Genomic DNA, 26,718 nt, shown 5'->3' with positions numbered 1-26,718 from the left:
GATTTTTCAACGAGTACAACATGTTCCATGAAAAAACAATCAACATACAACAACCCTTCTGAGCCTCGACCCATCCTCATTAAATAATCGTATAATATTAGAGCACAACAAATGAAAGTATTCAGTAGACATCAGCGCACTCTCCTTCGGATAAATTATACAGGAGTCACGGAGGTGTTCCCTCAATGTACTTCCAGCGTAGACCGCGCCGCCACGGGTGCAGGAGACACAACCCTCGTCAACTCATCTCTGGGCTCAAGTTGCCCACGCCCCAGAAGCCTCACATCTCTCAGGGGGGATCTCAGTGGAGACACGTCAGCAATCGAGTCCTGATGCTGAAGCAGGAATGCATCCAATGGGGCCCAGATATCTTTAGGGCAGGATGAGGGCGGCTGCAGTTCGGCATACGTATCCAGCTGCATTCTACCATATATCAAGTCAGAAAGCCAGTCTTTGAATTTGGGAGCCCTGCCCCTGCCCCACCTACAGGCCTCCCTTTGCTTAGCCAATAAGAGAGTGAAACTGACATATCTACGGGAGCCTGGGGCAATCTCCTCAGTGTATCCCAATAGTGCAATCAGCGGTGTGTCAATAGAGCAGAGACCATGACAGACAGTGCCTCACCAACCTCCCTCCAATAGTCCAGCACCACTGGGCAGGACCAGGCCAGGTGGAGGAAGTCAGCCCCCCACCCCACATCTGTCACAGATGTCAGTAGCTCGGAGGGTGTAACAGTGAAGCCTCGCCGGGGTGTAGTAGAGATGGTGCATGTATTTATAGTGAATAATCTGCAATCCACTGCTAGCGGTAATTTTCTCCATCTGCTGACAGCAATATGTCCACTGAGCCTCTGTAATCTGCAGCTGCAGTGCTCCTCCCCCACCCCTCACATGCTCCCCCCTCGAGACTTGGCTGATCCCGCTGAACTGAATGGTAAAGTATCGAAACTAGGTGCTGCGGTGAACTCGACTGCAGAAGAGTATGAAACGCTTGCATACAGGACGGCTCCTCAGGGAAAGAGGGCGAGAGGGCCCTAACTGGGCACCGAAGGCGCAGATACAAGAAGGTTTCCAACAGGGAGAGTGGGTCATCCGAAGAGTCATCACCCCACTCACGAAAATGGGAGGCTGTATATAGGTCTCCCCATTTGAGGATATGAAGCCTAGTGAGCAGCCGCACACCTGCAGACTCACACGCCATGAAGACCATCTCATGCCGCAAGAGTGGCATAGCCGGCGAGTATAGCAGATTGCTAGCTACTCGGCTGGCTAGTTTTTTCCAGGCTGCCTGCGTACATCCCACCATCGAGTCCCGAGGGCCAGTGACCGCTAGGTCCGGTCTCAGGCAGAGCTGGGCACCGGCGCCATATATCCCTGCTCTACCGTCAGATGTGCCATGTACAGGAGGGGACGATATCAGTAATGCGCAAATTGCGCCTGCGTGCAGTAATGATATAGCTCAAAATCTGGGGCTTCAAAGCCCCGTGCTCAAAGGTCTGTATCATAATCTCCCACCTAAAATGCGGCTGTTTGCCTGCCGGAGCCAATCTAATCATCTGCGTTCTTAGTTCTTTACAAATGGGTCAGGGGCAACTGTATGTTTTGAAACAAGTATAGGAGCTTAGGGAGTACAATCATTTTCATTAATGATATGCGAGAGAGAGGAGCAGAGTGATCCAGCGTGTGACCATCGCCTGTATATTATCCAGTAATACCCCATAATTCAGGTGCATCAGTTCACGTTTGTTGCGAGTGACCACTATGCCCAGATATCGAAGGGAGGTATCAAACCACTGAAGGGGGAAATCCGGGCAATATTGTGTTGTGCAAGCAGTCAGTGGGTTAATCTGTGACTTCTCCCAGTTAACTACAAATTTGTTAAACTCTCGTAGTACAGGATTTAAGCTTTCCTTTGGGTTTCTTAAATATAGTGTAACGTAATCTGCATGTAGCGAGATTAGGATATGCCAGGAAGGGGTGCAGATTGCATAGTAGGTATAATGTTGACGGAGCACCGCTGCCAGAGGCTCCATCGCCAGGGCGAAGAGCAGCAGCGAAAGCAGACACCCCTGTCTCGTGCCCCTCTCGATACGGGCCGGCGTAGACCGATGGCCTTTGACCGGTACAGAGGCCACCGGAACAGAGTACAGGAGGGCAATCCAAGAGAGATACATGCGGGGGAAGCCCATGCGCTTTACAATTGCCATTAAGTAATCACATTCAAAGGTGTCAAAGGCCTTGGCGGCATCCAAAAATACTGCCACCGCTGGGATCTCGGGCCCATACTCTGTGCAGATTATGTGCAGTAGATCTACCCGGTATGAATCTGGATTGGTCAGGCCTAATCAAAAAAGTCATGAGGAGACTCGGGCGATTAGCAAGCACCTTCACCAAAATCTTGGCGTCGCAGTTTATAAGGGACAATGGGCAATATGAATCGCAGCTTGTCGCAGGGTTATTGGGTTTCAGTATGGTAGTTAAGAGGGCCTCTCTCATGGTACATGGGAGAACTCCCAACTGCCGCGCCTCACGATAGACCTCTCCCAGCCATGAAACAAGTATGTCCGCATAGGTTTTATAAAACTCGGCTGGGATGCCATCAGGCCCTGGGGCCTTACCCAACTGGAGCTGCATCACAGCCTCCCGAATTTCATTGTGCTCAAGTTCAGCCGCCCGAAAATCTCGCTGCGCCAGGCCAATGCCACCTCCGCCAAATATCCATCAATATCCGGAGGGTCCGATCTGGTGGAGGAGTATAAATGATGGTAATAGTCAGCAAAGGTTTTAAGCATGTCAGGGGTATCCCTAAGCAGGCAACCAGAGACATCAGATATTTTGAGTACAGTATTCTCCGGCCGGGCGAAGGGTATGAGCAAGGGACTTGCCTGGTCTCTCACCCTCCCCATAGGAGCGACCTCGAGCATACTTGCCTTTAAACAACACTTCACGTTCTGTGGTTCCTTGATATTCAGTGAGGGTTTCCCGTAGGCGACGTGCAATATCAGCCGACGGCGCCTCTGCCTGCTCCAACTCAAGACTTTTAAGTTGGGCCTCTAACCCAGCAAGAGTGGCACGGAGGTCTTGCAGAATGCCTACGCCCTTAGCCAAACAGTATCCCCTCAAGGTGACCTTAAGTGCCACCCAGACCGTGGCACACTGTCCATAGTTTCCTTATTTCTATCGGAAAAAATCTGCTATTTCGGTTTGCAGTTCGCTTCGAAAGACATCATCCAGCAAAGTATTGAGGGTTAGACACCACGACACAAGTGTAGTCAATGCGAGGGGGATACTCAGCTCGAGCGCAACCGGGGAAGGGTCGGAATATGTGCGCGCCATATGCGTGACCCCCATAAGCCATGGCACCATTGAGCAGGATATAAGCCAACGGTCTAATCTTGACAAGCCTGAGTGCACCGCAGAGTAAACTGCACCCTCCCTATCATTTGGGTGCAGCCAGCGCCACACATCCACCACGTCCTGTGCCTCTATGTCTGCCCTAAGTCTCTCCGCTGCCCTATGATGATGGGGCTGCGTTCCAGTCTCCCTGTCCGTTCGATAATCCAGCGCTAGATTGAAATCCCCACCCCACATTAGATATTTCGAGACCACCTCCGCAATACAGCTCCATATGGTATCAAAGAAGGAAGGATCATCAGCATTAGGCGCATAACAGTTGACTATGGTAATGGAGCAGTGCAGCACCCGGACCCAAATTATGGTATACCTGCCCCGCATGTCATTTCTGAATCCCAGTGGGACATGGGGGGTGCCTCTGTGTATGAGGGTGGAGGTGCCCCTGGAGTATGAAGAGTAAGCAGAGTGCTGGCTCTATGAAGACCAGCGATCCACAAATACGATTCGTCTCCCAGGTGTAAAATGTGTCTCCTATAGGAGTGCAATGTGTATCCTGTGTCGTTTCAAATACGCCAAAATGTGGCGTCATTTGCGAGAATCTCCAAGTCCCCTAACATTCCATGTCAGACATCGCAGAATATGTCCACCCGGTAGGCCCTGAGTTGTAATCCTAGGTGCGCCATGTGTGGTCTCTAAGGTAGGCAGCCACGGTCCGAGGAGTGCGTAGGCCACCAGAAGGGGGCCAATAGAGTACCTGGTGCCCAAAAGATTTTTAGCAGTGTGGCTCAGAACAAACAAACTTCCTCACCCTCCCTCCCACCCACCTCAGCGCCCAAACCCACTTGGAAGATCCCTCCCCTTAACACCCATAAACATAACAATAGATAAAAAATTAAGCATTTCAAAAAGATAGATGGGGATTTCCAGTGGGAGGTCATCTAGAGAGCAGCCTCAAAACTCCCAGGTATCAAGGGGGTGCCCGGATAGACAGTTTTTGCCCTAGAGTGCCAGCAGCTGCCCGGTTCATCGAAGGGCACACACTGGGGCCAGTCATAAAGTCACAGTCGTGAGGGGATGCCGCTAGGGGCATACAGGACCTCCCCTTACAGGGGGAGTCCACTCCGAAGAGAAGAATAGTCTCAGTCTTGATCGGATAAGGTGGATGAGTGATCCGGGGTCACCTCATCAGGATTTTCTGAAGTCTCTCCCCCACGAGCCTGCTTCAGATATTTGTGTACCTACTGGGGAGTGGTAAATATCACGTGTCGGTCTTTGGGGGTAATTTTCAGCCTAGCCTGATATAACATAGCGTAAGTTATGTTCGCCTGCAGTAGTTTCTGCTTTACAGCTGTGAATTTTTTTCTAGCCTCCTGGATAGCCATAGTGAAATCAGAATAGATCGACAGTACGATACCCTCAAACTTCAGGGGGTGTTTTTCTCTACTCAGTCTTAGTGCAGTATCCCTGTCCCTGTAGTTTAGGAGACTGGCAAGGATTGGCCTGGGCGGGGCATCAGGCGGCGGTCTGGCCATCAAAGTCCTGTGCGCTCTCTCTACCACTAGAAGCAGTGAAAAAGCATCTTCTCCAAAAAGTGTGAGGAGCAGCCGCTCCACATATTGCTCCATCCGACCAGTGTTTGTAGATTCTGGAATACCCACTATACATAGATTATTCCACCTAGACCTGGTTTCCAAATCCTCGTTCTTAAGCGCTATGACTTTGAGGAGTTTATCCAACTGTAGTAGTTGTTCATATTGTTTCTGCATAGCATCCTCAACATGGGAAATTCGCTGTTCAGATTCTGTTATTCGCCCTGACTGCTTCTCTAGCCCAGTGGTAAGCAAATCTAACCTTGTGGTCATGGTGTCTATTTTGCTGTCTATTGAGGACAGGCAGACTGCATGGCAAGCAGGAGTGCCTTCATTTTGGACTGTTCACCCTGGTGGGGTGGTGGCACAGCGCCATCCATGTGCTCCGAAGGCACACCACTTGATCTTTTGGCCCCAAATTGCAGTTTTTGCTGCTTTGCGTCTGATCTCCCCATTGCAAAAGCCAGCGTGGATCACAGCAGGCTCCTCCTCCACACTCCGCTCCAAGGCGCTCCTCAAGAGTGCTCTTCGCACAATAGTGTAGGGGCAAGCAGGCAGCAGTAGGTCAGTATAGCGTTCTGGGGGTGGTCAGTCTCAGCAGTCCCTCCGGCAGCGTCGTTGATCGCCCTAAAGCTCCACTGCTGCAGCACAAGCCCGGTGTCAGTGGTGCCTCCCCGGGCCCCTAGGGTCCCTCGCACTCCTCACCTTCGCCGCCTATCCCAGCAGCAGATCAGTATAGCGCCCGAGGGGGAGCAACCCCGGCAGTCCTCCTGGTGCCGTCATCAACTGCCTTAAAGTGCCACTGCCGCAGCACAATTCCGGTGTCAGTACCGCCTCCTCAGGCCCCTAGGGTCCCTCGCACTCCTCACCTTCACCGCCGATGCCAGTGTCTCAGTGCCTCCTCCGCAGTCCGCCCAGCGAGGCCCGCTGGGTTCCGGCCCCACGCCTGATGCCACTCTCTCGCGGCCCAGGCTGCATAAAGCTCCCCAGCAGTTTCAGGCCCGCGCCCTCCGCATACAGCAAAACCGCCGTGGCTCAGTGCACGCCTCCACCAGGGCACTCTTCCTCCGTCCGTCGGTCGCCGCGCCACGGAGCCGTTCACTGCGGGCCGACGGCTTCATTCTCAGGGGCCCAGGAAGCAGTCTCACCGCCAGCAGGCCCGTCTTACACAAGCTCCAAACGCACCGGTGTTTAGCGGCGTCCCATTGACATCTACTGCAAGCAGCGGGCCCGATCTCAGCACTTGATTTTAGGCAGGATAATGATATATAATTAGGCCGGCTGCGGAAGCCACACCAAAGTGCAGACAGCTTGCTCGGCTGCCCTTTTGCGCCCTCCCACCAATGTAGATCTACTGACTGAGTTCAGTACAAGCACCCTGCTGTGAGGTGGTAGGAGAAGCAGAGCCTGATGGGGCTGGGAACTGTGAATGCAGGGCTTAAAAAATCTACTCGACCACTCGCTATGGCGAGTCATTTTATGTCAGGTCAAGCTATCTTTAGGACCTACTCAACCCTTCTGGCGAGTTGAAAAGAAACACATGTTCTGTTCAGTCAAAAAGAGAAAAAAAGACGCCTTTAAATCATGTTCTTGTTACATTTGCTTTGTGTTCAGAGACAGAGGTCAAAAGTCACTTTGACTTTTTACTTTCTGACTGCAGAGTTCCAGGATTGTCTAAGGTGACCTGTCTGACTTGCTGTACAAACTGTGAAATGAAAGGCTAGGTGGGTTTTTCCTAGCACACAACATTTAAATAACTAAGCCACCTCTACAAACATTTCAAATTACATGTCAGCAGCTATGAAAGACCATTTTTTTCAGTGTGATAAAAAATATTTCAGTAGGAAGAAAACAAATAAGAACACTGTACTTAGTGATGTGCAAATGATAAATATCTTTCCTGAAACCAGTTTTCACAGATTATTAATGCACTACATAATTTTATCAGTAAAGCTGCAAGTTAGTGGGAAGGTTTGTGGACATTTCTTGGAAATTTACTGACTGTAAATGACAGTGTGCTACCACATCATGCTTTAGTAAAATATTTATTAAAAGGGAGTGTTTAAACATAAACAGGGAAATACTTCTACCCTGAAGGCAATGCTATTTGTACCTAAGGCAAGTCACGGATCATGTATACCCTACATGTGGGCTAGATTCTTATTATACATGGAGCAAATATTTAGGGCCAGATTTCCAATGTTTTAGTGCAGGGCAGTGCCGCAAGCCTTCTTGCGGCTTTGCCTCAAAAAAAAAAAAAAAAAAACAAAGGGCAGGAATGCACCATATCTACAAGATACGGCTCATTCCTGTCCCGTTTCCGTGCTCTGGTGCAGGAACCCTGGCACCATGGTGCCAGGGTGCCTGCGCTGCAGAGATGATTGTTTTTGTGCAGGAAGGGGCACTTTCTAGCACAAAAACAATCCAAAGAGTTTTCCTCTTTCTATGTGAGCTGCAAAATGTAGTACACAGAGGAAAAAAACAGGGAGAAATAATGATATTTCTCTCCGTTTCCTCACTTCTATGACACCCCTGGAGTGGAGTAGAGTTTTGACACATTCCCAGGTTTACAAAACCCTATAAATCTGGGAATGCGTCAAAATCCATGGGAACACCTACTCAACACCCATGGAAACGCCTCCCCGATGAAGAGTAAGGCAACGCAGCAACTTGTGCTGCATTGCCTTACTCCATAGCTACAAGACAATGTAAACCCATGCAAAGTGGCTTTGTATGGCCTTGCAGATATAGGTCAGCAGCCTGCGCCACCAATGTGCTGAACAAAGTGACTTCGGCGGCGCAGGCCGCTTGTAAATCTGGGCCTTAGTCTATTTAACCAAACAAAAGAGTTTTTTTGTAGAGCAGAAATGCTGAACTCACATATTTGAAGGTGCACTCATATGTGAGAATGAAGGAAAAGGCGACACTGTAAAATAAAATATTTGCTGAGGATCACACAATTTGGACCTATTTACGGGTCAAGTACATTACAGTTAGGTTGAGTATATTATTCAAGTTACTCAAGCTGTAGGTCTAGTAACAATTTTATGATTTTTCAAGGCCTGGAATGACTGCTTAGCCAGACCTGCATGCTCTTGAGTACAGTCCCACAGTCAGCGATCTACACACTGTTTTGTGCCAAATGATCATTCACCTGAAAACTGCATCACTGCATCCTGAATTGTGTCCACTTGTGACATCTTACGCTGCCGCATACTCCTCTGCATTAATGACCACAGGTGTACATTTGGCTAAAAAATAAATTGCCACATCCTGTACTACTACAAGACTGAGAGGCCAATGAGCTTGCACTACCTTCTTTGTATTTCGTCAAAAAGACCTAGGCCGGTGTGCTTGCGTCATCATCTTTCATTAAGCCAGTGTGCCTGCACCATGGATCTGCTGCTTAACCCCTGGACAGCCACTGCACCAGAAAGGCTCTTTCAACCGTCCTCTACATTACCTTGGTGAGTGATCCTGACTTTGCATTCTGTCACCCGACTTCCTGTCAACTCCAGGACTGTGGGAATGCTGTCCCCCATAGAGATCCCTGGTTGCTGCCATCTCAAGGAGGATTACGACACATCAGCAGGTAACAAAACATGCACAGTAAGACTGACAAGCAGATGCTGACCTTGGCTTTTGAATGGCTGTTATACATGTTTATGAATCCCTTTCCTAAGCATGCAGGTTTAGAATACATTTCTGCTGAAGAGTAACTTAAGATTTGGAGTTAGATGATGGCAATGCTGCAAATCTTAATGAAGTGGCTGATTAGATTACCACTACTAAATAAAAGCTATACTGTGCTGTAAAGAATAACCCTGTTTGAATAACCTATTTATTCTAATTGATACATATGCAACAGGACGTAGACATTCTACCCACACAACATTCCAACAGTAAGTCTTGACTGTTCAGCCTATATAGAAGTATTCAGCCTCTTGGAAACGGAATGAAGGCTCACTGATTGATTTTGTTTTGCAGTTCAATATAGCTCAAACTGGGCATAAGGTCGTTAGAGTGCTTCACATGAGCACGAAATTGCATTACATGATCACCAGGCTGCATTCCAAGAGCACGAGATTAGATTACACCGTTTTTAGGGTTTTTGAGCAAAGGGAAATTAAGTAATTTGCCCAAGATAACAGAATGTTGAGTCAAGACGAGGACTCAAACCTTAGCCCCCAGTTGCACATCTATAATTGGGTGTGGTAACAGTTGGTGTATATCCTAATATATGTGCTTTCCCTTTACAAGCATTAGAGATCCAGTTTAGGGTGCCCAGCTTTTTATCCACACTTCCTTTGCCATTTTGCTCTGTCATGTCTTGTCTTATTTGGTATGGAATTGAAATAATTCCGTACTGAGTATTGTTTTGAAACAACTAAAGATTTGTGCCCCCATAAAACGATATCAGAAAGTTGGACAGTATAGGATAACAAGCCTTTTGGTGCTGGTTATATTACTATTAAGTCATGGTTGACTGATTTCCACAAATAATGGTGCTCAGACATCTACTTAAACTGGGAAAGAAATTTACCACATTTCTTTAAATATATGGGGGGTTTTTGTGACTGGGAAGACTAACTAAGCTAATGGATTCCACTACTCTTTAGGTTATCTTGAGTATTAAGTGTTGTGGGTGCAGGTTAAGTCCCAATTCCAGAATGGAATTCAACTTATTTAAAGAAATGTATTTTGATGCCTAGAAGCTAAAAAGTACTAGGAAAAAAGGATGTGACCAAAAAGAAAGGGAGAAAATACAATATATTCTCTGGATGGAAGTATCAGTAAGTCACTTGATTTTGTAAAGTTATAATTTTGGATTTACTATAGCAGCTGACAGCCAACCACTAATGTTTATTGTCCCTTCAAACCTTTAGTGAGATATCCAACACCTGTTCAACATCAATGAAGGAATTGTTTGAAGGCTTTGTAGCCCGTGAGCGAACTGTAGGCCCAGAGTACTGTCTGCCTTTCTTTTGGTTTTCCTTTTGGTTTCTTCTCTTATGCTCACAAGATTTTTTTCATTTGAAGTCAGTCTCCCGTAAATATTGAGGTCTAACCTTTGAGAAATGTAAAACGCACAATTTATTTTTATGCGATTGCTTAATATTGTCACTTAATTGTTCCAAGGTTAAACTATAAAGCAATAAAACATTTTTAAAAAGCCTTTGCAGCCTGTTGAACCTTTACCATCACTAAAATTAACATGCTGAACTGCCGCCTGGATTATGTTATGCACCAAGAAACCATCTAGTGTATGTGCGCTCTACAAAGGCCGGTCACATAACATCACATAACTCATTCCCAGAGATGACATGCCACTGACACCTCCTGTGGCTGAGACTTTAGCAGAATGATTTCCAACTATTACCCACCATAAGGTAGAAAGATAAAAAGGAGTGAACTTCACAACAATCTAGAATAGACATGGCTACAAAGGAGGATGAAAATCACTGATCTCCTTTTACTAAATATACACTGGATAAAAACATTAAAAGGTCACCAAAAAGGAAAGCCTGAATCACCGAAACTTGGCATGCATATACACAAAGAAACAAAGCACATGTTTATGAAGTAAAGGTTACTCCCAACTTTAGAAGGCGAATCTATGCTGGATTTCATATAGAACTTTACTGAATTTCTGGTACGCTTCCTTGCCAAAATTGTTTGGGCAGATTTCATGTACTTTGCCTATTCATTTCTAACATTAAAATTTCAACTATAACTGGTGTTTGTCATTCTTGAAGAATGTCTAAGTATTGATTGTCGAACTTGATCACAAATATATTAGTGATGAGTCCAACTGGGAAGCACCATAGTCCGTATCAGGACTATACTGCTCCTGGTCCTAGCATTTGGCACGCGTTTGGTATTATCACTTGAGACAAGTTTACTGCAAAGGAACCAGAGACGGTCTAAGGTAGCTAAGTGAAAGATCTTCCCAAAACGCCCTTAAGTCCCACACCTGGTGTTGTTTTGTAGCTCTGATCAATATAATTTCCCTTTGACATTTGAGTTTGGAAATAGGTCTTGCTATCATTCAGAACGGTACATAGGTTTGCACTAGCTGTACCATCATCTTGGTATAATAAAAATTACACACTCAGTGGGCTTGCCTGGTAATGGGTGTTCTCAGCCCCTGGTGTTGGCCTTGAGCACCCTGGTGCTCACAAGTTCTATCATTACTGAAACACTGGTGAACAGAAAGAGTCGTTTTCCAAGTTATTGCCTCGCTGCACTGTGCTGCTGACAATTCTGTGAGAGAGATGATTATGTGGAGGGAAGGTTCTACTGCTAAATAGGAAACTTGTCCTAGCGCTAAAACCACAGGTTTTGCAACCAGAGAAGACCAACCTTCCCCCTTGACGGGCTGATGGCCTCTTCAGAAATAATCAAATGAAATGGTGCATTAAAAATTTAGTCACTCCTACAATTCAGGTTTCAAACTGTTATATACTGCAAAGGATGTACGAAGTACAGAAAAGAAGGGTGGGGCGAATGAATAATCAAGAAATAAATAAGTTAATCAAATATTCATAACATCTGCGAAAATTGCTATTGTAAAGCGTACTATGTTCTTTTAGTGAAACAAAATATTTTTATACAAAAGCAGGATTCGGCTTGATGAATGAACTAAACAATGCGGTAAAAGTGTGCAAATGTTTAAGTACCTGAAATGATGATAACTCTCAGGGACTGGTTTTCAAGGTCATGCAGAAGATCGTGTTGGAGACACTGCAACATATGGAGTGAAAGGGTATTTCTTTTCTGTGGGTTATTTAGAATAATGTTCCTGTAAAGAAACCACAATATTGTCAGAGGTACTCCTCGTTTAAAAAGGCGTTATTATTTTCACAGTTGTGAGTGTTGTTCCTCCGTTTTTCCATTTATATGTATTATAGTGAATTTATGGTAACATAAACTGTGTTTACACTGTCCCCCGTCTTGCATTGATGTCATAATACATCACCTGGCAACTACTACTGTTGTTTCTTGTCCCCCCCACACAAAATGAAGTTTGAGCTTTACACTAATAAAAAAAAGCATTCCCACAGACGTTTCCCACACAGTACCAAACCAAGGACAGCCCAACTGTCTCAGGTTATTGTTGTACAATGTATCAATTAGTATGCTCAAATAAACTGTGAGAGCGACTAAAATTCAATGTAATACTACTTTGAAAGAATTCCCAAATGTATTCTGTGGTAAAATGTTTCTTTTTGACTGTTCCTTATTGGTGCATATCTTGAAAACCATGAACTGTAGAATGAAGGAAAGTGTCTGTCTAAAGTCCTACAAAAGGACCTGTATTTCTCTGTACAGTAAATGTTACTCCCCATCTTTAGAATGCAAATCTATGCTGGATTTCATATAGAACTTTACTGAATTTCTTGTACGCTTCCTTGCTAAATATTTTTGGGCATATTTCATGTACTTTGCCTATTCATTTCTGACATAAAATGTCAACTATAACAGGTGTTTGTCATTCTTGAAGAATGTCTAAGTATTGATTGTTGAACTGGATCACAAATATATTAGTTATGAGTCCAACTGGGAAGCACCATAGTCCGTATCAGGAATATACTGCTCCTGGTCCTAGCATTTGGCACGCGTTTGGTATGATCACTTGAGACAAGTTTACGCACAGACACAGTCATACCCATCCTATTTCTAATGACTTTCGACCAACATGCATGTAGTTCATTAAAATCTGCTTGATGCTTCCGCCTATAATTGCATATTAGCAGCACAAAGTTATGGATCAGCCCTAGAAACACACACACAACCATTGTTTCTGTACAAACCTTGACACAATAGTTCAGACTGTCCCTGTCATGCTACTCTTCCACTACTGCTCCCAGTAACCTATCTGTGTGTGTCCCACAAGACTGATGATACCCTTGGTTCTTTCCTACTAAAAGAACAAAAAAACACACACAAATACTAAGGAGTACAAATTGCAGATATGAGCAATTGCTGGCACACAGGGCTGTACTGGGGCTACAGAAAAGTTTTGCATTATGACAGGGTGGGGCCTGTTTCACTCCAAGTGGTGGGCTGTTTTTGCTGAAGCGAATTGTCCAGCCGTATTCATGCTCAGTGCTTGTAAATAATGGAAAAAAGGTTTAAAAGCCTGATTTAAAAACATTTCTTTGGCCTTGTTAATTTACAAGATATGAAGGAACAAGCCTGGACGATTCCCAGCAACAAAACCGGCCACCACTCCAAAACAAAATCACCCAGCAGCCCCAGTCCAGTCCTGCTGGCACAGGGCAACTGCCTCCAAGATTTAAGTTCCCCACTCTTCCTCTTACTCTCCACCGCCTTCTTTTATATCAAGGTGAGGTATGTGTGGTAGGTTTCAGGCACAAGTGCAATGCTACCCCTCTCAAGCAGTTGTGCATTCAGTTTTACTGTTGTACTCTCAGTGTTAATCTTCTCACCAATTTAACTGCATCTGTTGGTTGCGGTAACATTTTATCTGGTAGGGACTCTATGTAGCTGCAGATTCTTTACCTTAGAATATTCCCCAGGCTTCAGACTGAATCTGGGAATTTTCAAGCAGTACCCCTGCACAATGATAGGTGGAACTGTTCTGCTCAGTGTAATCGGTGTCATCTGTGCCGAAAGTGATGTATTCGGTGCCTTGATAGGTGCCACACCATAGTTGTGACATGTTTCACTCTTGTGAATTCCACACCAGAAGCGTAGAGCCATGAGGAACCCTGACTGACTAGTATGCATGTCTAAGGCCCTTGGAAGGATGTCTCTACAATGTAACCAGTTCACAAAGCGGGGAGGATGGAAGGATCAGTAAGGAACCTGTAGCTAGATAGAGTCTCTATCAGCTAAGGAGCTACCGAAGGTAAGTAATTTCTTCACCTGATAGAGACTTCTAGCCACAGATTCCTTACCTTAGAATAGGCACCTCAGCAATACCTCCCAGGAGGTGGGTCTGCGGAACAGCTTTTAGACAAAAAAAAGTCCTGCAGGACTACACTCATGATGGACCTGACCGTGCAGGCAGTTGTGCTTGGTAAACGTGCGCAGAGATGCCCATAAAGCAGTAGCTGCCTGACAAATGTCAAGGACAGGGACTATGCGAGCTAACGATGTGGTCGCAGCTTTAAATCTGGTGAAATGAGCATCCAAGGCCTCAGGGGATGGTTTTGGGCCAATGCATAGCAGATCTTTATGTAGAGCACTATATATAGTGAGAGGGTCCATTTCTGAACGGCCTTCCATTTCTTGACTTCTACATACCCTATGAAAAGTTGATTGTCCACTAAAAACTCTTTTGTGCGGTCAAGGTAGAACAACAATGTTCTTTTTGGGTCCAGGTGATGGAGTCTCTCCTCTTCTTTAGAAAGATGAGGTAGAGCAGAAAAGGTAAGTAAGGTGATATTTTTGCCTACATGGAAGGGTGTCACAACCCCCAGAAGGAAGGAGGCTTTTGTTTAAAGAGCCAGCTTGTCTTGGTAGAAGGTGGCATAAGGAGGGTGAGCAGAGGGGGCCCACAGTTCTCTGAGCCTCCTGGCTGATGCTATGGCCATTAAGAAAGCCATATTAATGGTTAGCAAACAGAGAGGTCAGTGGTGCAGTGGCTCAAAATGAGTGCACCTCAAAAATACATTCCAATAGCGATTAATTAATTGCGATTTGCCAAAAAATTGCAATTAGGTAATCGCTATTGGATATAATTATACATCTGTCCCTTAGCTACAGGCAGGAGGCCATCAGGCCAAACAGCTCCGGAGCTGATCTCACTGAAATCCAGGAAAGAGGCTGAAACATCTGAATCATAGGCTGAATAGCCTGGACTTGCTGCTCGGGTAGGGCCGAAACTGCACTGTGTCCAGAACAGCTCCAATGAAAGGGAGCTTCTGAGAGAAAGCCAGGAATTACTTTGATATGCTGATAGTGAACTACCGCGAGTGTAGAAGCTCTGCCATAGACTGGAGGTAGGAGATAAATAGATGGGGCGAGCATGCCTCCAACAGCTAATTGTTGAAGTAGAGGAAGACTGGAACCCCTGACCTCCACAGCTGTGTTGTAACCACCACCAACACCTCAGTGAACACACAAGGGGCACTGGTAAGGCCAAAGGGGAGCACAACAAACAAAGCGCTCTTGGCCCACCATGAACCGCAGACAATGTCTGTGGGCCGGCAGGACGGTGACATGAAAATATGCGCCCTGCAAGTTCAACACTACCATCAAATATCTAGGATCTTGCGGAGACAGGACTTGAGCTAAAATGAGCATTTTCAACTTCTCCTTTTTCAGGAAGAAGTTGAGAAGAAGCAGGTCTAGATAGGACGAAGGGCCTCCATCCTTCTTGGGCACCAGAAAGTAGCGGAATTAGCAACTCTGACTTCCTTCTGATGCCAGCACTCTCTCAATGACTCCCTTGGCCAGGAGAACCAACACTTCCTAATGGAGCAAGGACAGATGGTCAGCTAGTCGTAAGTGGGTGGCATGGTCGGAGGTATGTCCAGAAAGGCTTTGCGTAGCCCATTTGGACTAGAAGGGATTTCCAGATACGGGATGGAAAGCCCCATTGGACTATCTGTAAAATCCACTGGTCGGATGTGATGAACTGCCAGTGGTGCAGTTGATGACATATCCAGCCCCTCACTGGATGCCTGTGTGGTATGAGGGGTTTGGAGGCTGTGGCTGCTGGATGAGTGGTGGACTGGCCTGACCTCTGGCTAGTGGCCCCACATGGCCTGTGGGAACCACATTCTCAGTCACCAAAAGGATGGGAAGCCTGTCAGCCTTGGTGGCTGGAAGAGAATAAACATGGTTGGAAACCCTTTCTGTAACACAAAAGGGTGGAAGATGGACTGGAGTGGGTGAGGAGCCAAGGATAGGCCTAAGGACCCGTCCTTAGCACTGCTATCCTTAAAGCGCTACAGTGCCAAATCCCGTTCTTACTAAAAAGGTGAGAGCCATCAACGGATATGCCCATGAGCATGGCTTGGACATCTCCAGAAAAGTCAGTGGTTCTCAGCCAGGTGTGGTGTATAAGGGCCACTGTTGAATAAATAAATCTGCCTAGTGAGTCTGTTGTGTCCAGTCCACACCTGCTGGTGAACTTTACTGCATCTCTCCCATCCGCAATAGCTCAGGTCTCCTACAAACACCATCAGCAGCACTTGTGCAACCAAATTTCAGATCGTATGGCTGTATCAGCCAAAGAGGCACCATGTTCACTGACTGCAGTACTAGGCTAATAGAAATGGCATCCTCTTCCAAAAGGTGTCCAGCCTCTTGGATTCCCTATCCCGTGGAGTGGAAGGGCACACACTAGTGTTTACTGAGGACATGGAGGCTTGAACCACCTGCTCTCTGTGGTAGGGTGCTGAATGTGGAAGCTTGGGTTCCCAGGAGTAGGGCATCGCAGCAGGCAATTGTCCTGTGCACAGGAGCCCCTGTGCAGGGTTTGGCTCAGGCCAAAAGGAGGAAATCTGTAAGGGCTTCATTAAATGGGAGTAACGATTCGGTAGTCACAACTACTGGCTGGAGCACCTCCATCAAGCAATTCGTCTTGACTGCCACGGAGGGTAGCGTAAGGTCCAAGCCCTCAGTCACCCTCCACACCACCAATGTAAATGAGGCACCCTCCTCAGTAGCCAGGGTAGGGGAGTGACTGTAGGAAGCTTTCTCTCTATATAGTGCACAAAAATGAATTACACTGTGCAGAGAGTCCAGTGAATCCCAAATTGGTATTGCAGAGGCAAAAGTAGATAGGACTAATACTCTATTTTGTGGTAGTGTGGGCGAGCAGATAGTCTTATCAGAGGGTAGTGCTAAGCATTTGTTGTACTCACAGAGGCAATAAATGAGTCACACACTCAAAGAATAAATCAGAGACAAAGGTAGAGAAATAACAGTTCTTTTTATATATGTTTCAAACCCAAGAACAGTGTAATCAGGCAAGTAGACTTTTAATCATAAATACTTAGCAGTTTTATAAATCCACACAGTGCAATTTTCAGAGTTCTTCTCAATGTTATCCTATGGAGGAAAATAATGTTCAGCAAACACAGGGTTAACAACAACTTACAAAGCCAATCTCAGCAAAATTAAGTACTGGGCACCGAACAGAACCACACCAACAGGTCGCACCGGGTGGCACTGGGGCAGCTGGGTGCAGAAAGGTATTGGGTGCCCCATCAATGGGAGTTGGACCGCATGACAACCAGGCTGCAGGCTCTGACTCGAAAGCTAGTCAGGGACAACAAACAGTAAAGTAGTAGACTTTGGGTGCTGAGGGACATGGGTGCACATTGGGTCCTCTTCTCCTGTGCCCAGGGGAGATGGATGCTGGGGTGTCTTTAGGTGTCGCATTTTCTCGCCTGCGAGCACTTGCAGTCAGGCGGTCCGGCATGTTGAGGCAGCAGGCATCGAAAGTGAGTCCAGCAGGAGTGGACCCAGGGTGGACTTGAGCTGTATGGAGCCAGGGGACATTGTTGGCACCGGTTATACACCTCAGCTAGGTTCAGGGGTCACGAGTACGGCGGTTGCTGGAGCTGCTGGATTTTCTCTCTCCAGAAGCCTGTGGCAGAGGGGTACCTGCATGCAGAGGCTGCAGATGTCTCAGGGGAGTCCATGATGGGTGAGACTACACTGGACTCGGCCTCTAGGTAACTGGGGACCCGTGTTGGCATCGTCAGTTGGCTTCACATCAGGACTTGGACATCGGATGCAGTGGTCCCTTCTGGTGTTGGATTTCCAGGGTTCCAGCAGCTGCAGAGTCTTTTTTTTTTTTTTTTTAGTTTGTTGCAGGGCAAGTCCGCTTCCCCCAGGAGACTTGAATCTTTATTGAAGGCTGGATGAGGTGGCTTCTTGTGCAGGATCATTTGAGTTCAGCAGGCAGGCCGGAGGGGATGGTTCCAGGTCAGCTGCTGCTTCTTTTCCTCGTCTGCAAGTGCAACTCTTCTTTGGCTGCGTCTTCTTAGGATGTCGAAATCTGAGTTCTAGGGTTCAGGGGCACCACATAAATACTGATATTAGGGGTGTTACAGGGAGTGCCAGGCGGTAGCCAATGGGCTGACCATCTTGAGGGTGACTACACCCTTCTTATGACCATTTCTGCTAAGAAGTGAGCATAACCCTAACCCTAACCCTAGTGGCCTATTTTTTTCCAAGCAAGACGGAAGAATTTGAAGAGTATTGTCAACTACACATCGTCCACCTTATGGGTGGGATTGGCATGAAGAGGGCACTCCTCCTAATTTAATAATTCCCCCCCCTCGTGCTGCTGGCAAAAGTGGGGTCAGGACGGTTGGGGGTTGGTCAATTCTGCCATCTGGAGAGACCTGGGTCGAATTACAAAGGCAGCAAGGCCTTTGATGCTCCCCACCCAGGTATGTTCAACCTGCCTAGGAAAGAAGATCAGAAATCTGCCCAGGCCTTTGTCTGAGGCCCTTGAAAGCACTGGCTCTCACCTTGGAAAGGCAGAAACATATCTGAGGTGGCTGAACTGGTCAGGACCAATCATTCAGCACAATAGTAGCTTGTAGGTTTTCAAGGGGCATCTCTGAGGTGAATTCAGTGTGCATGTTTTCATAAATCCATCACTGGGTTCAGTGATGGTTTATTATTCTGAGAATGTTTGCAAAACATCCCAGGATTCAGAGAGGCCATCATGTAGCTGGAACTCGTAATGACCAGTGTCCAGCATATGCATATAAAATTTGTTTCAATGTTTACATACCGTGTCTCGGAATCAACAGAGGCATAACAGGGGCATATCTGCTGATGCATATATGCCCTCACATATGCCTGGATGCACCATGCCTTTGGGGTGAATTACACCTGGCACATGCAGTGCTAGGGGACCTGGCACACAGGGATGTGTGACAGGTCATGTTTATAATTTAGCCTGCACCAACACACACAGTCTGCAATGGCAGCACTGAGTGGGTTTTGGGGAGGGGTCCCTAAGGGTGGCGCAACTGGTGCTGCAGCCTAGAGAGACCTTCTTAGGTACCCCAAGCCATAGGTACCAGGGGTACCATTTCCTAGAGACTTACAGTGGCAACTAAAGAATTTTGCAAAACAACTGTACCATTTTGGAGAAAGAGATCTGGCACTGGGGACCCGGTTAGCAGGGACCCAGTGTACTAACAGTCAAAGCCACATCAGAAACCCATCAGAAGGTGGGGGGTAACCATGTCAAAAAGGCTGCTTTTTCCTACAGTGACCAAGCCAGAGTCCGGTGTGGTGTCCAAACCACTGGCATCTGACAGTTTCTCCAACTAGTTGTCCTCGGTGTCATCTGGGGGATACTGGTATCCATAAGGTTCATCCGCCCCAGCCCCCTCTCCTCCTCCTCCATTCACCACCCTCTTCAAGCCTCTCAAAAATTGACTGGGCATAGCTCTTCACAGATCTGCAGTGATTGGTGTGGAAAAAAAGAGAACGGACGTCAGACGCTGGGGTGGCACTTATATTCGTCCCACACATGTTGCTTTTGGCACAGAGGATGCCAAGGCATACTACGCCAGCTAGCAGTGCACGGGGTACTGCTTGAAAAGTTCAGGATCCAGTCGGAAGCCTGGGGAATATTCTACGGTAAGCAATCTGTGACTAGAATTCTGTAACAGATAGGCTAGTCTTCATATTCTCTCCAGCCACCCTTGTACCATGCCCAACTTCTTCAAACAGCACCAGATCATGAGGTCGGCTATACAAAACTAGAGTGCTGTAGAAATGTCTGACAATTGTCTTCCAATCAGTCTACAGCATGATTCTATCATTATTGCACAGGTCACTCTATTCAGCATGACTTTCCATCCCAAAACTATCTGTGCAGACTTTAGATTCAGATTCTTTGTACTCCTTATTCTTGAGAAAAAGAATATTCTACCACTAGACATACAGCTGATTATCATTTTTCAGCTTCCAGAAAGGACTTCAAGAAACTTCTCTTTCAGGAAGTCTACCTTGGAGAGGCATCTTTCACTACTTGGGCCCCACACACAATATAACTACAGTGCTCTCTGTGCTCTACCTCAACCTACCCCTCAATTTTGCTTTAAACATTGTAACTCTATCCCATTATAAACCTGAGCACAAAAGGAAAAGAGGATCTCCTTGAACTTGATTCCTATACTCTTTCAACAGTAGGAACCCAAATAAATGCATCTCTCAGGGAAACAGCTTTGTGAGGTGTGTGACTGTATAAAGTGTGTACACAGAAAGAGGGAGTGTTTTGACTCTCAACAGGCTCTTTCTCCGACATGCCCTAATATCTCTCCAACAGTCTAATTAGATTTCAAAATCTGCCATGCCTCAATGCCTCTCATTGTCATCTGATGCCTTACATTATCATCCCCATCCCTCTTTTTACCACTAATTTCCACTGCTCCTAGCACCTCAATTAAATATCCAGCAGAACACATCTCATACAACCACCACAGCACAGATATGCTTAAATAGCAACACTTATTACCACCAAGACATATCACACAAAGATCAAATAAAACATGTTGAGACAAAACTATTTACACTAATTGCAGGAAGCTGGCTCTGTATATACTATATCAAAATGGGATATAGTGTGCACAGAGTCTAGGGTTCCCCAAGAGGTTTGACAGAGGCAATAATAGATAATACTAATGCTCAATTTGTGGTAATGTGGTTGAGCAGTTTGGCTTTTCAGAGGGCAGTGTTAAGCATTTGTTGTACACACACAAGCAATAAGTGATAACACACACTCAATGACTTAACTCCTGACAATAGGTTTTTATATAGAAAAACATTTATTTCTAGAACCACAAGATACAGTTTGCAGGTAAGTACATTAAATGAAAGGTACTTTGCATAGGTAAGTTCAGTACTTTGAATCAAAATCGACAATACATACAGTTTTCTTTAAAATGGCAAAAAGCAATTTTCAACAGTTCCTGGGGAGAAAAATACAGTAGGTTTGGAGGTAAGTAATCGACTTACAGACTCAGTCTCCGGGGCATAGGTAGCCCACCCCGGGGGGTTCAAGATAACCAAAACTCCCTGCACCAGCAACACAGGGCCGGTTAGGTGCAGAGGTCAAACAGGAGCCAAAATAACGTGGGCGCCTATGGAGACAGGGGGTACTCCAGTTCCGGTCTGCTTGCAGGTAAGTACCCACGTTGACGGAGGGCAGACCAGGGGTGTTTAGAGGAACACTGGGGTGGGGGGCTAAGTAGGCAGCAAACATGCACCCTCAGCGGCACGGGGGCTGCCAGGTGCAGGGTGCAAACAGGGCATCAGGTCCCCAATGGAACTCAATGGGTGGACCCGAGGGGGTCACTCAGGCGCTGCAGGCAGGGCACAGGGGGGGGCTTCTCGGGCAAGCCTCCGACTAGACAGGGAGGAGGGCCACCTGCTGGTCACTGCTGCACTGGTTTCTCTCGAGTCTGGGGGCTGCGGGTACAGTGCTCCTCCAGGCATCTGATATCTTTGTCTGGGGCAGTCGCAGTCAGGGAGGTCCTCAGGATTCCCCCTGCAGGCGTCGTCATGGAGGGTTGGAGAGGTAAGCCCAGGGTGGACAGTTGGTCGGAATCACCTGGGGGTCCTCTGGACAAAGGCTGGGGTGTCGGGTGTAGAGTAGTTTTGGACTCATGCTTCTGGATTGAGGTGGGAGTCCCTTTAAAGATGGTTGCTGTTTGTTCTTGTTGGACAGGCTCGCTGTCCATGGGAGTTTCTTGGTCCTCTGTGATGCAGGCAGTCCCCTGGAGGCTTTTCAGCAGTTGCTGGTCCTGTAGAACGTGTTGCTTTTATTTTGCAGGGTCTTTGAAGCAGGAGACGGCCCCTTTGGGGAGGGAGGCATGTTAGTATCCCTATTGGTCCTAATCATCCAAAGCAAGATGGAGGATTTCTCCAGGAGGGGGTCACTTCAACTCTGGACTACTTAGGAGTTATCCTGGCTGAGAGGGTGACTCCTCCTTGTTTTTCCTAATGATCCCTCTAGGATCTCCACTAGCTGGAGTGCCCTGGGACACTGTAACACGAGGCCTGAGCCTTTGAGGCTCACCGCCAGGTGTTACAGTTCCTGCAGGGGGAGGTGTGAAGCATCTCCATCCAGGACAGGCTTTGTTTCTGACAACAGAGTGCACAAAGGCAGTCACCCCATGTGGTCAGAAAGTCGTCTGGAAGTGGCAGGCTGGCATAGACCAGTCAGTCCTACACTACCAGGCTGGCTGACACACAGGGAGCATCTCTAAGATGCCCTCTATGTGTATTTTTCAATAAATCCCACACTGGTATCAGTGTGGTTTTTTATTGTGCTGAGAAGTTTGATACCAAACTTCCCAGTATTCAGTGTAGTCATTATGGTGATGGGGAGTTCGTAATGTCAAACTATCAGACCATATACTCAGTACGGCTACACTGCACTTACAATTTCTAACAATGGACTTAGACACTGTAGGGGCATACGGCTCATGCAGCTATGCCCTCACCTGTGGTTTAGTGCACCCTGCCTTAGGGCTGTAAGACCGGCTAGATGGGTGACTGACCTATGCCACATGTCGACTTTGTCTTTTCTTCCCACCAGCACACACAAGCTGCAAGCAAGTGTGCATGTACTGAGTGAGGGATCCCTTAGGGTGGCATAATACATGGTGCAGCCCTTAGGGACCTTCCCTGGCCACAGGTCCCTTGGTACCAGGGGTACCTTTTACAAGGGAATTAACTGTGTGCCTGGGCTGTGCCAACTGGGTAACATAGGTACAGTTTTCGGGAAAGTACACTGGTGCTGGGGCCTGGTTGGCAGGGTCCCAGTACACACCCAATCAAAGCTGGCATCAACACCAGGCAAAAAGTGAGGGGGTAACCATGCCAATAGTGGCATTTTCCCACACTAATCTTTTCACCACACAACTCAGACACACCACCAAAATCAGCCAATGTGGAGGCATCCACATCACAAAGACAAGAACTCTTCAGACTGATCACACATGCACCAACAACATGAAGACTATTTTTGACAGAACATCACAGACATTCAACATATCTCAAACTTTTCACAAAGGCAGCAAGCGAGCATTTACTCTACCGGAACAAGCCAGCAACAGGGAGGTTAATAATTTAATATATGCATAAGCAAAGTGTCCAGCCCTCTGGCCACCACTCTCTGGCATCTAATTCATACAACCTATCTTGATTAAATTAGATATTGCCACCCAATTTTTATGAATTCGAGCACAAAACCAATCCACATCATCACTGCCCAACTTGACATTAGTCTAGAATTCGGCAGCATGTTCATGATTTGAGGAATGACATCCATAGTGCTATAGTGCTACTAGCAGTAAGCAGCAAAGAATACTATATTGCAGGTGGGAGCTGAAGGCACACAACTTCTGCTGGGAAGCTGCCACTGGGGGGAAAGGAGAGAAACATCACAGACAAAATTGATTTTTGCGTCTCCCATTAATAATCCTTGCACCATTCCTCTCTCCATCCATTATACCCTTTCATCCTATTGGAAATATTGTATTAAGTGAATAGCAATGGCCTAGTAGGACTACGTGGTGTATAACCCTCATTGAAATTATTGTAAAGTAAATAACAATGACCTAGTTCTGTTGTGGCATGCACGGTATAAAGCTGTGCACAGAGAACAGCCATATGTTTCATTTTAAATCAATCAAGGACATGTACTTGCAATATTGTGTTTCTCCAGAATGAATCTGGTTTCATTTATGGTCTGTTCTACGCTTACAAATTTAGAAGAGTCCTGCAAAATTGATGTTGTGTGAATGCCATACAGATGTATTTTTGAGTCTCTGAATGCCCTTTCGTTGTTCTAGCTGTACATTCAGTGGTGCAATTAACATTTGCAGGTTTAAATGTGCTGCCTTGGTTCAACTGTGCATTAGCTAGAATTAGGCAACTTTAGTTTTTCTGACTGTACAAATTATGGCAAACATCTGTTTGCCCTCAGTCCAAGGAGTTCCTCATAATTAATGAAGTGAAGTCCATATCAAACGCATTATGTAATGTCCACTTCACATTAACCAGGTGATAACATACCTTACAGAACTTGCTGATATGCAGGTCCTACTATGATAATACCCCTGTCTGTTAGGACAACAGAACTTCAGAATGAGGGAGACTGAGTCCGTCCACACCATTAGAAACTGTGGAATTCCTGGTTAGCTTACAGTGCCTCATCTGACACCCAGCAACCTAACATGACACTTCGACTCCTCAGGAAGTCATGGAAACACATCTTACCCTTTTGTGGTATTATTCATGCATACCCAGAAGAGACACAAAAGAGATTCAAAATTAGTTTTCAATATATTTATTGAAACAATTGTAGTCAGGCATAAGGTGAATGAGCTGCGATAATTAGGTAGATTAAACAAAGTAATCAGCATTATTGTTCTAGATGTTCCTACATACGACTATGCCCAGACCATAGGGGGTGTACCCTGTTGCCTGACCTAATCTAAAGGATTAGCCCCCAGCCCCACACCTGCAGATAATGCAAGCCTGTGATTAGAAGGCAATCCTCCCAGGAAGCTGGTAAATTAGTGCCAGCATAGCTGCATGTCAAACACAGCATTCGTCCCAGGACGGACGTGGGCAGAATGCCCTCTGTCCTTTCTATGTCAGTGCATTGTTTATATGATAAAGCCATACTATGTTGTGGCACAGCTCTGATGAATGCTGTGTCTAGATGTTAGAAGCTGTCTCCTGAATTAGGCAGCACAAGAACTAAGATATCATGTACAGTGTTCCTACCCTTGAACAGATACTACAGATTATATGTTGTGCAAAGGCTAACTAAACAAGCAACTCATACCACAGATTTATAGAAGACTACCATGCAAGAAATGTGTGTAAACATCATTACTAAAAGCAGCTTAGCTAAAATGAATGAAACAGGAAATATAAAATGAAGCTATAAACATGGGTAACCAACTTGAGTCCAAGGGGTCCCTAGGACACCCTCCCCTTGCCAGTGAAAAAGACAGATTCTAAAAGAAAAGGTCATGTAAAATATGAAAAGGCATTAAAATGTTCACACTCTCAAGCAGAGCAAACGATTAAAAAGGAGTCAAGTAAAACAAGCAACTTGTTAAAAATCAAAAGACAACATTTTAAAAGTCATTGGCGGCAGCCATGCCATTCAAAACATCATTGGAAATGGAATCCCAGCAGAATGCTCCATCCGCAGAAAACATAACCACCAGATCCTCAGTGAGTAAATTGGAGGAACACACTTGATCGAGAGCCTCAGCCTCCACTGAGGAAGTTGTCTCCTGTGCAATGTCTGCAACTGTTGAGCCAAGGGAAAAGACTTCAGAAGCCGGTGCGATCATATCCATGTGGGATTGCTCGTAAAAGGCATCTTGACGCAACCATAACTCCGGGAGTGAACCCTAAATAGGAACACTACAAGATCCAGGTCTGTAGACAGTACCAGTCACTTTACAAGACACAAATCCAGTGCATATTCGAAAGGGCACCAAAGACAGCGGAACACAGGCTGCATGGAGTAGAACCATACTGGCCGAAAAACAAAGACCAGTTGCCATTTAGTTCTTCCAACAAAGGCACACCACAGGACTGCACCATGCATCAACGACATAGCTGGAGGTGTGGTAATTCCATCATCATTTGGCTTTGGAATTGGACATCCCCTGCAGAGCAGAAAGAGTAGCAGCAAAATACCACCAATTAAGAATAACACAAGTTGTATGCCTTCAAATACACTTGAAAACAAGGAGTGTATGAAAGATGGAATTACTCCGAAGACAGACTGGAAAGTGCCGACAAACCCAGACCCAATCGCCTTTAAAAAGTGTACAACATCGGCAGTGTTGGAAGCATTAAAAATGCAGCTCATAAGTTCACCAAAGTGTCTTGGAAAGTTGGTATTTAAAAGTGACTATATCTCAGCAGATGACCTCGCCACTTGCAATTCTATTTTTTCATGAGCAGATGTAAGAGCCACGTGTTTCTGAAACAATAGTCCTTTTAGTCTGCTCAGCTGAAAGAAATTTACATTAAAAGGTAGGATGGGAAGCCACAAACTTGCTTCCCTAATCTTATGCGTGGGTGGAAACAACATATTACCACATCAGGTCGCTTTGGCAAACAGAAATCACATAAGCAACACTTGCTCTAATCCCAAAACAGCCTTGATCTCTCAGCATCACGTAACTTCTGTTCAAAAGTACCTGAAACACTGTCAAATCAAGGAGATAAAACTTCCTTGAAGTAACATGTCAAGTTGGCCACTGATGTGCTGCACACGCTGTGCAATGTCACCTGTTCAGAAATCATTGAGTGGCTTACAGAAGTTTAACAATCACGTCCACCGAGAAAGACTTCCTTTTCCCCGCTCACACATTTGTAATCAAAACGTAATTCCCACACCTAGCATATAACACTCTCCCCCAAAGTCTCAAATCTTCTTACCAGAAAATGTTTCAAACTTGATGTGAATTGGAATGGAAAACATTGGCAGAGACATACTTCCATGTATTAACTACACTGCTGGTGGTATTTCAGGCAACTTTTCTAACTTTTGTATGTTAAGGATTTTGCGTGTTGAGTTATTCTTTGCCATTATCTGTTGTTTACGTGTTGAACAGCAATAACAACTCTTTCGAGTTCACATGCTTCCAGGGCATGCGTTCGATTTTAGAACCCATAATATCCAACTCAACAGTATTATGGATCTAAGCTGACTGTCCATGCCGTAAAAAAGTAGTCATTTTGTATGATGTCACTTGCAGATGACACAATGTTGTTAA

General features: G+C 46.0%; 1 protein-coding gene across 4 annotated transcripts in view; it reads right to left on the bottom strand.

Annotated features, from left to right (window-relative positions):
• Positions 1-26,718, bottom strand: part of ECHDC3 (enoyl-CoA hydratase domain containing 3) — a 235,098-nt gene that overhangs the window by 144,725 nt on the left and 63,655 nt on the right. For 3 of the 4 annotated variants that reach the window (XM_069228647.1, XM_069228648.1, XM_069228650.1), the window contains one exon: positions 11,623-11,744. The exons of the other annotated variant lie outside the window; for it this stretch is intronic. In XM_069228647.1, the coding sequence (XP_069084748.1) occupies positions 11,623-11,744 (122 nt within the window). The remainder of the gene's footprint in view (positions 1-11,622; positions 11,745-26,718) is intronic. 4 annotated transcript variants of the gene reach the window in all.

Source organism: Pleurodeles waltl, chromosome 4_1 (assembly GCF_031143425.1).
Source record: "Pleurodeles waltl isolate 20211129_DDA chromosome 4_1, aPleWal1.hap1.20221129, whole genome shotgun sequence".
NCBI lineage: Eukaryota > Metazoa > Chordata > Amphibia > Caudata > Salamandridae > Pleurodeles > Pleurodeles waltl.
The sequence above is the reverse complement of the archived record's forward strand: the minus strand, read 5'-3'. Positions and strand labels throughout refer to the sequence as shown.